This window comes from Dipodomys merriami, unplaced genomic scaffold (genome assembly GCF_024711535.1).
Source record: "Dipodomys merriami isolate MVZ:Mamm:240054 unplaced genomic scaffold, mDipMer1.0.p SCAF_34, whole genome shotgun sequence".
In the NCBI taxonomy this organism is placed as follows: Eukaryota; Metazoa; Chordata; class Mammalia; order Rodentia; family Heteromyidae; genus Dipodomys; species Dipodomys merriami.
Genome location: NW_027204937.1, coordinates 12116120 through 12126045, shown reverse-complemented (window position 1 = coordinate 12126045; position 9926 = coordinate 12116120). Strand labels below are relative to the sequence as shown.

Here is a 9926-nt window from a genome sequence, read left to right as displayed (position 1 = left end):
GTCTTAAGGAACAAATTGCTTTTAATTCCTATCTGCATGGTTTGTGGGCTAGAGCAGTAAAATGACAAGAAGACCTGAACCAAGAGTTTCAGGAGTCTCCTGAGGAGTAAGCTCTGAAGCAGCCCTATGTCCTATCATCCCCCCCACCCCCCCCCCCCCCCCCATCTACCCTGCCTTTTAGGCTTCAGCCAGCAACAAAATGTAAGAATGGCTTCCTCTTCTGTAATTAGGGTTGGAATGGGTTGTTTGTTTGTTTTGTTTGTCAGTTGTGGGAGTGGAAATCAAGGCCTGAGAGCTATCCCTGAACTCTTGCTCAAGGCTAGTGCTCTAACACTTTGAGCCAAGCCACAGCTCCACTTCCAGTTTTTGAGTAGTTAGTTCACAATAGAAGTCTCACGGGGATTTTCTGCCCAGGCTGGCTTCAAACTGCAATCCTCAGATCTCAGCCTCTTAAGTAGGAAAAATTACAGGCCTGAGCCACTGGCACCCAGCTTGGGCTGTATTTTTACTGTCCCTTAAAGCCAATGCCAGGTAGCCTGACCAAAAACAAGGAAAAACTCCCTACCAGAATGAGTTCCCAAAAGACAAGGGCCAGCCCTCTTCTCCCCAGTATCCTAGCTTAGCCCAATGTAGAATCCTTGGACCCAAGAGAGAACCTTGATCCCCACCCTGGAGAGTTATGTCAGACATGACCATGCCGGCCAGCCCTCCACATGGGCCAGGATCACAGAGCAAAAAGCTCTCTGAGCCCCATCTGGCTCAACCCCTCCCACAGTCCACCAAGAACCATGTGGCACCCAGACCACAGCTTCCACCCAGAGCTGTTTCAGTTTGCATCTTTTATTTTTACCAAAAATAACAACAATAAAGTTTTCCTTATGTTTCACAAAAATAGATTTCCCCTCCCCATCCCTCCCTACAATCAGCCCTTGCCACAGCCTAGAATTCATCATGTAAGCTGCAGTCCACTCTGGGGACAGCTTCCACTCCCCCCAGTTCAGCAAGTTTCCCTTGGGAACTTCTCTGGAAGCAGCAGAGGCAGAAGGCCCAGGCCCAGGTGGCTGGCCTGAAAGTCCCATCTGTTTTCCCAGAGGGCAGGCAGACAGTTTCTAGGCCATTAAGCAGGGCATGGTTTTGGAAGCTTGGCTCAGAAGTCAACCCCAGCCAACCCAGGGTGGTGGAGCTCTCTGGCATCAGGCTAGAAATCTTTGCTCATAGCAGGAACAGTTGTATCCTGGAAAAGGTCTGTCAGACTCTCCATATGCATCTCTGTATAGCAAGAAATGGACCTTGAGTTGGGAGTCAAGACCTCTTATTTTTTAATACAGCTCCATGAAACTCTCACGAACGTTGGCCAGTTTTTTCTTCTTCTGGCTTCAGTTTCCTCCTTTCCACATTAAGAGAACAAGACTGGAGGATTATCAGATCTTCCTGACTCTCCATTCTGGCTTCCTAAGACAGAGAATCTTAAGAGAGCAGAAGCATTTTCTTGCCTCAGTTTCCCTACCTGTGGTTCTGGGCACAGGGCTGGGGCTGGAGGTACTAAGTCATGGGATGCTAAGTGAACATCTCAGACTCTCTATATAGCTATGCCTGGAAATCCAGATAGCTGGAATGTCTCAGGATTGGCTGAGAAAGAGGCAGGTTCTTTTAGTATAGTGGCTTTCCACCAGCTACATGATCCCATCAATATCCTGGGATGAAAAACAAGACTCCAGGTCTGGGAAGGTGGCTCAGTGGTAGAGTGCTTGCCTTGCATGCCTGAGGCCCTGGGTTCAATTCCTCAGCACCACATAAGCAGAAAAAAAAAGCCAGAAGTGGCGCTGTGGCTCAAGTGGTAGAGTGCTAGCCTTGAGCTGTAGAGCTGAGGGACAGCGCCCAAGCCCAGAGTTCAGGCCCCACGACCGGATCCAAAAAAAAAAAAAAAAAAAAAAGAAAGAAAAAAGAAAAACAAGACTCCAAATTTTCTAATTCAAGCCCCACCATGTGCTTAGGCTAGACGATTGTTTTATGTTGGGCTTCAGATCCTGGAAGTAAACTCTATAGATTCTAGATTGGAATTTACAAGTCACAGTTAAAAAGCCAGGGGACCTTTATGGACACATGGGATCATCCCCAGATCCCACGAGTCTAACACAAGGGTCTCCTGGAAGAAAGGAGATGAGTGAAATGACAACTCAATGGCATGTCTGGCTTAGCAAATCAGAACCATAAGCATGGTGGGTCAGGGATTCAAGAGACTCTGGGTAAGAGTCCCCCTTCCAACTTCTACCCAGCTCCCTAGGTCTCATGCTAATGAAAGATGATAGAATGAAAGTTTCAATTGTAGATTTACATCTGTGACCACATTTTATGCACTTACACACATAGTCAGACATCCTGAGTGGCAACACTTAGCTGTCAGTATTCCTACAGTGGTCATGGTCTGATGTCCTTATCTATCCATCCATCCACCCACCCATCCACCCATCTATCCATTTATCCAGCTATCCATCCATCCATCCATCCATCCATCATCTGTGGAGTCTACTATGTGTCAGGGACGTGCTCTCAAAACACACCACACAGTCAAAATCACTCACTCACACACACACACACACACACACACACACACACTCACACTGACACTGGCACACACAGCACTTACTCTCCTGCATCTTTCTTGCCATCACCTTAGCTACACTCCCTATTTCCCAAATAGGCTGGGAGTTACCATGGAAGGGTCAAGTATCAGAGAGGCAATCTGGTAACTCACCCTACTCCCAGACTTCAAGCCAGGGATTTAACTCCCTCTTTCTTTTGGTTGCTCCCTTGAAGCCCCCCCCCCCCTTTTCCATGCACTCAGAAAGACACCTGGGCAAACTTCTGAGAACCAGAAGTCCAGAGGCATTTGGTATGCAGAGGTATCCTATGGGCCTTCAGATTCTCTACCACCGGACTCCAGAGGGTCCCTCCCCCAGCCATGCTGTGTTCAGATGGTCCATGTAATGGGCAGCAACATCCAGGCCTGGGCTCAGTGACAGATACGCTCTGTCATCTCCTTCTGTAGAGACACAAGGTAGGGAGGAGTCAGTCTGAGCTCAGTCTGCCAGGCAGCCCCTTCTCATACCACAGGGTGAATAGCCTTGTTCCTCTTTCCCTCCCTCAGCCCCAACTTTAGGCTGCAGATCTGAGTTGGTAAAATGACACTTGAATGAACTCTCAAAGTACAGAATCCATTTGATAATGGATTTATCCACTTGGGTATTAAGAGTTTCTCACGGCAGGTGACCTTTGGATGTGAAAACGCTCAAGAGAATAGACTTGCAGGGGAGGGTATTGGGGGCCTGGCCTCACCAGTGGCTCTAGCTCCCGCTGGTCCACCAGGCTAAACTCTTGGATGAAGTAGTAGAAGTGCTTGTAGCAGGTGTTGACGTGTGCCTCCGCCCCCATGCTGAGGATGCTGTCAAAGTGGTGAATGTAGACGTGGACAAAGACTCGGAAGAGGCGGGTCAGGATCTTGGTGCAGACCTGCTGGAAGTTCTTGGGGAAGGGAACTCCTAGGTGGTAGAGATGGGCAGAGGTGGTATCAACCTCCTGAGACAAAATCTTGCCCAATTCTGTCCTTTTCTACACTGTGAGGCTTCTTCACTCAGGGTGCCCACTCAGCACACTTTGTACTCATAACCCAACTTATGAAACTGTAACCTCTTTGTACAACTACTTAATGATAAAAAAAAAAAAAAAACACCAAACCAAAACAAAAATACAAACTGGGCCATAAGCCCTAACATCCCAGCATGACTCTGGGCTAGATCTTTTATGTTGTGGCTTGACCTTCCTCTCCTATCTCACCCTAAGGTCTTCCTCTTTACACCGCTGCCCATGCTGAAAAACATTTTTTTTCCTTCAAGAACTCCTTCAGATATTCATTATTTCAAATAATAACACAAAGAACCTTCCATTTGGGAGCCCATCCCTAAGCTAAACCCTTTGTACCTTCTTATAGTTCTGCAGCTAGTTCTGATAGTCATTCTAGATAGGTAAATGCCCAATGTCACTTAATTATTAATTAGTACAGACTGGAGGCAGGCTTCAAACACTCCTTACATTGCACTACAGCACCCTAAGAGGTAAATGATAAAGACTGTGCTCCAAGAGGCCCAGCTTTTCTACAGAACCATCCAATCAGCTAATTAAAGCTAAGGATAACTGGGATCACAAGCCCAAGGATACAGACTAGAAGGGAGTAAGAACGCAGGATGCAGTCCCTGCATGGCCCCCCCAGCTCCACAGACTCCCTCCCTCCTTACTGCTCTCAAGTGGGAGCTCTGCCTCCCTGGGTACTCTTCCAAGCCTAGCCTCAGCCCTACATCCTTATCTAGACTTTAAGAGGTAGCCTAAGACCTGAGCTGTCTCTTGTGGCTTCAGTTTCCTCTTATAGAAAATGTTGTTGGGCATGAAAGTACAGGCAGCCACCACTGGGGAGGAGCCATGGGCACTGAATTGTGACTCAGTGCTCAGCTTCCCTCTGCATTCAGACTTCTCCACTCTGGGCTTCACCATCTGCTCCACCCACGCTGAGTTCTATAGCCTGGGTAGGGAGGTGGGACCCAGGGTACAGGTGGGGCTGCTCAGATGAACTTGGAGCCAAGCATGCTCTGCTCCAGGGTGGGAAAGCAGGGTCAGAGTGTACCATTCACCTCTCCTCCCCACCCTCCACAGCCCAGCGGAGATAAGAAAAGGCCCTGTGGCCTGGGCTTGTCCTCTAAGCCCCAGACTGAAGAAAAGCTATCTTCTGGGCCCACCCAATCCTTACCTCCTTCCCTTTCTTGGGGCCCAGACTCAGAGACAACTCCCAAGAGACTGGAAGTAAGATCAGCTAGAGTAGGAGAAGCCTCAAGGCACCTGTTCTGGAAGGTTCCAAGAATCATAGCATTTTTTATTTTGGATCCTATTGGAGTGGGACACTCATGGTCTGGATAAGAAGAGCCCCAAGCAGGCAGGAGTCAGGCAGCTATAGTTAAGTGTTTGACCTTTAAAAAGATAGTTAACCTGCCTAAACTCATTCCCACTTCTACTAAATGAGGATGAAAATCCTCTATCACCCAGAGGTCTTTATATTAGACTATGCCCCTTCTGTGGTAGCTCCCACCCTTCCTGGCCAGGCTGACCTTCTAGCCAGGTGATGCTTACCAACACGCGTAGGAAAGACATCCTCGTCATTAATGAGGCCCTCAATCCAGTCCATAAGCAAGGCCATATAGTGTGGTGCTGAGAGCTTGGCAGGCCTCCGGTACTGGCGTTCATCCTGCCAGCGGTACTCGTATCGGGGCCCACCAGCCATGACTGGGCAGCTGACCTCATTGCAGTGCTCAGCCATGGTCCCGTAGATGAGGTTGATGCGGTTGAAGAAGTCCACTACGTGCACAGCAATCCAGTCATCAATGTTCTCCCCAGGCGGCAGCCTCACCACACTGCGCAGGTCCAGTCCAGACTTGAGTGATGCTTGGGCCTTCTTATACAGCTCAAAGCGTTGTGTGCCTGGCTCAAAGCGCTTCCTTGGCCGGAATGTCTTGTCCTTAGCAAACACCTGCTTTAGGCACAGTGCCATGGCCAGTGCCTGGCTGAGCTGAGAATCCAAGGGTAGGGTCCTGAAAATGTTCTGTCAAGGATAAGAGCAGCAGGTGGTCAGAGCCTTATCAGTTAAACTTTGATTTCCCAATACCTCATTTCCCTCTTATTTGTCAGTCTTGAGACAACTTCTGCATCTTTTACTGAAATCAAAATCCTTATCCCCAAGGTCCAGTGCCTCACCCTCTTTCCGGGCTACTGTAGCTCTGGTGCTGCATCCCCACAAGCCTTCCATTTTATTTATAGAGCATCTTATAGAGGGTAAGGTATGGGCTTCACTCAGGTGCTCATGGGACTTGCTGTTGATCATGACAGAGATAGCAGAGGCCATTACAGGTCCACCAGGAGACTGGGGCCTGTACAAGATGACCTCAGGGAACCCCACAGGCCAGCTGTGCAGGGTGGGAGAGCTTTGCTTCATTGTGCAGGGGAAGGGGGAGGGCCTTGGCCGTCAGCTTCCTCCGGGATATCCCAACGTCCATCCGGCCACCGGGGATTCCCAGGGAGCAAAAAGGACTTTTCTACTAAATATGTCCTTTCCTTTTTCTTTGCCCTGAATGAGGAAAAGGCCCTTACTTGGCCAGCTGGGTGACCTCTGAGTGTGGCTATAGGCGCTGGGGGAGGGTGCAAACCTTCAAGAGTGCTACTTCCTCTGACAAAGACTGGAGATCCCTTTTCGGTGCTGGCCTCCTCCAGCCACTGGCTCTCTCCCTGCACCTGACATTAGATTCCTAGCACACCTAGTATGGGCCGGGCATTGGGATGTGAGTGCAGCCAAACTATCCAGCTAGGCCCATCTAGATTCAGAGATGTGTGCTTTGCCTTTTAGAATTGAAAGAGCCGGCTGAGTGCCAGTCACTTCCAACCTGTAATCCTAGCTACTCAGGAGGCTGAGCTTTGAGGCTTCAGTGGAAGAATGCTAGCCTTCAGCAAAAAAACCTCAGGGACAGCACTCAGGCCCTGAATTCAAGCCACAGGACTGGTACCAAAAAGGAAAAAAAAAAGAAAAAAGAAGAAAAAGAACTGAAAGATCCCAGCTCAAACAGACTTGTTGGGGGGCAGGGGCAGGGGCAGGTGTCTTAGGTTCTTATCCCTGTTTTTTTTTTTTTTTTTGGGGGGGGGTCCGGTCATGGGGCCTGAACTCTGGTCCTGGGCGCTGTCCCTCAGCTCTTCAGCTCAAGGCTAGCACTCTACCACTTGAGCCACAGCGCCACTTCCGGCTTTTTTCTTTGTGCTTATGTGGTGCTGAGGAATCAAACCCAGGGACTCAGGCATGCAAGGCAAGCTCTCTACCACTGAGCTACTTTCCCAGCCCTCTTATCCCTGTTTTATCACTAGCTTGCTGGCCTATCCTTGTAGCACCATGGATTTGGCTCATGCAAACGCTGGGTCACTCTGACACAGTCAGGTTTCTAAGCATCTCACCTTTCCAGTGAGCTTGTGGGATATTGGGAAATGCAGACTCATCTGCTGAGACTGGTATTTAGCCACACATTGAACAGTGACCTTGCCCCCAGAATGAGCACTGAGGCTGAGTATAAGCACTGAAAGTAGGTTCCAGGCTGAACTCTGACTTAGCCCTGATCCTGGCTATTCTGAGCCCTGATTCTAGTCCCACACACGGAGGCTTGAAGACATCCACCCACAGAGATGGCCAGTGAGGCAATTTCCTTTCTCATAGCTCTGATAACATTGGGACAGGATTGGTGGAGAGGGTGGGAACAAGGTGGCAATTGGGTGTAACTAAAAGAATTAGCATATTTGAGGGTAATGTTACTTCTGGCAACAAATCAAACCAGTAGAGATGTTTGGACAGAGATCCTTTCTTACATGCACAACAGGCAGGCCGGATGGAGACAAGGAAAAGCATTTGGAAAGAAGAGAGAGGTCTCCCAGCAGGACCTTAATGGAACTTGAAGACATGGAAATTCCTGTTATCTACCCTGCCCCTCATCCTCTTCCCAAGGAAGTGCCAGTGTGCAACCTGAATTTTCTACAAGAAGAGATCTCTATACATCACTTGCTCTCTCCATTTGAAACTGTGTGGGTCAAGTGCTTCCCAAGTTACTCTCTGCAATCAGGTGACCCTTTACTGACAGTTGTTTAGTCCCTCATCGTACCATTTCCACAATTTTTTTTTTGGGGGGGGGTCCGGTCGTGGGGCCTGTACTCTGGGCCTGGGCGCTGTCCCTCAGCTCTTCAGCTCAAGACTAGCGCTCTACCACATGAGCCACAGCGCCACTTCCGGCTTTTTTCTTTTTGCTTATGTGGTGCTGAGGAATCAAACCCAGGGCCTCAGGCATGCAAGGCAAGTGCTCTACCACTGAGCCACCTTCCCAGCCCCTCATCCTACCATTTAACTTCACACCCTACCTTAGTCCTCCTTCCCACTTTCCCTTCATCAACCATCCTGGGCTTCTTTTTGATCCCTGAACATACCCAAACTCTCCTGCCTGTGTATTTTCTTCAGCGGGTCCCTGCCAGCTGCTTTCTACACTCCAGCAGGCTCCTCCAGTGGCCTCTCATATTGAGAGTCCAACTCTCCCTGTAATGCACAGAGGCTGCTTCTTGGCCACTGCTGTCCCCACCCTGCTGCCAGCATAAGTCAAGACCTGACACAATGTTGGTGGCTGAGCTTTACGAGAAATTTAGACTCAAGAGTCCTCCTTTTCAAACAGCCCCGAGAAACCAACTGATTCAACCCACTTGTACATATGGGGAAATTGAGGACCAGACAGAAGACTTGAAGAATGGGCATTCACAGAGCAAGTTACAGACAGAAGTGGAGACTGGGATAAGGTGGAGCTCAATCCATGATAAGGAGAAAAGGATTGTTTTTCCTGCAATGGCCTGGTGCAGATAGGAGGAGAGGAAGGGAGAGGGAGGCACAGCATTCTTCTCCACCAATCAGACCAACTTGCTTCCTGCTGCAACACACTGACCCTTCCCCTCGGTGATTTGAGTGTCACAGTATGGTGCTAGAGTTGGCTTTCTTGTCATAAAACTTCCAGGTCTGGGACTTGTCTCAGCTTGCAGGTGGGAACCATGTCCCCTATCTCTCCTCACTCCCTACCCTCTTGCCCCTGTTGTGATGGTCTCTCACAGAACTTCTGTCCCCGTCTCTGAGCAACTGCCCTTTTTGCCCAATGTGGGGTGAGTGGCCAGTGGCTTGCTCACTGTCTGGCTGGACATCGGAGCTTCCCAAATGAATTCTCCAGGCCCACTGCCTGTTTGTAACATTTATCCCACCCCCACCCCCCACCCCCGCCCCAAGGGCCAGAGCCACACGTGCCCCTCCGTGAGCCTGGCACAGACACTCAGCTAGAGCTAGCCCCTGCTTGAACTCAGAATCCAACTGGAAACAAGACCCAAGAGTATTGGAAGACCCTGCGTTCCACCCCGCACATCAACCCCCAGGACCCTCCTCCTACCCCCAGCTGTCAGGGCCAACAGGTCGCTGGGCCCAGAGGAGCCAGCCTGACGTTTCCGCTCCCGAAGACACGCCCCCCCCCCCCCCCCACCCAGCGATCGATCGCCACCCGGAGCCGGGCTTTCCCGACCTTGAGCCTGAGACTCTGGGCTAAGTTAGCAGCAGGCTGTGGCCGGACTGCCTTCGGGCCGGGTCCGCTTCCGGACGGTGCCTCGGTGCCCGGTCCGGACCGCGGAGGAAATGAAAGTGGGAGCGAGGCCTGGCTGTGCCCGCGGGGGGCCGCGATCGCTCACTCACCAGATCCTCTGGGGCGGAGAGGTCGAGTCCTCCGCGGGCCACGGTCACATCCCAGCGCGCAGGGTCGCCCTCCTGCCCGGCGGTCCTGTCCCCCGGGCCACCGCCGCCCTCCTACCGGCCTGGCAACGCCAGCTCCGCCCCGGGCCCCCGCCACGCCACGGCCACGGGGCGGGGAGGGGCGGGGAAAGGGCGGGGAAAAGCGGAGTTCCCCCCACTTTCCGGGAAGTCCATATCTGGGTCTGCTAAGGACCGCGTGCCGCGCTCTCGGGAGTCTCCCTGGGCCTTTCTTTCCCCGGGGGGGTCGCCTCAGGCTCCTAGGCGACAAGCCAGCTTCTGTTTAGAGCTAGAACAAAAGAGCTGCTAAATAAATCCTGGTTTCTTTGCCCTCCTGGAGTCACCTGTGCCTCACCTGTCCTGAAGGCCATAGCGAATCGGGACTGCATATCCACGCCTGTGTCTCAGCTTAGGCTCGCACCAGGCACCCAAAACCCTCTAAAATGAACGCGTGAATGAAGGAATGAATGCCGGGGAAATCATGAAGCGAGTTTCCTCCCGGGAATGTTCAAGTCACAGATCTCCCACTGAG

General features: G+C 51.0%; 1 protein-coding gene across 1 annotated transcript; it reads right to left on the bottom strand.

Moving 5' to 3' along the window:
- Positions 1-839: 839 nt before the first annotated feature.
- Mob3c (MOB kinase activator 3C) lies at positions 840-9468 on the bottom strand. The gene is made up of 4 exons (XM_069987312.1): positions 9341-9468; positions 5176-5644; positions 3337-3539; positions 840-3043 (listed from the first exon to the last, which is right to left on the bottom strand). Exons 2-4 carry the CDS (start codon positions 5591-5593, stop codon positions 3014-3016), a joined length of 651 nt encoding a protein of 216 aa, XP_069843413.1. The 5' UTR covers positions 5594-5644; positions 9341-9468; the 3' UTR covers positions 840-3013.
- Between the last annotated feature and the right edge of the window lie 458 nt (positions 9469-9926).

What these genes read in the sequence shown, in the direction of transcription:
- Mob3c (XM_069987312.1), bottom strand. Translation starts at nt 5,593, where the DNA reads ATGGCACTGTGCCTAAAGCAGGTGTTTGCTAAGGACAAGACATTCCGG. An exon ending in TGTCTTTCCTACGCGTGTTG is followed by an intron (nt 3,540 to 5,175) that starts GTAAGCATCACC and finishes TCTACCACCTAG; the next exon opens with GAGTTCCCTTCCCCAAGAAC. An exon ending in AGCGGGAGCTAGAGCCACTG is followed by an intron (nt 3,044 to 3,336) that starts GTGAGGCCAGGC and finishes GTGTCTCTACAG; the next exon opens with AAGGAGATGACAGAGCGTAT.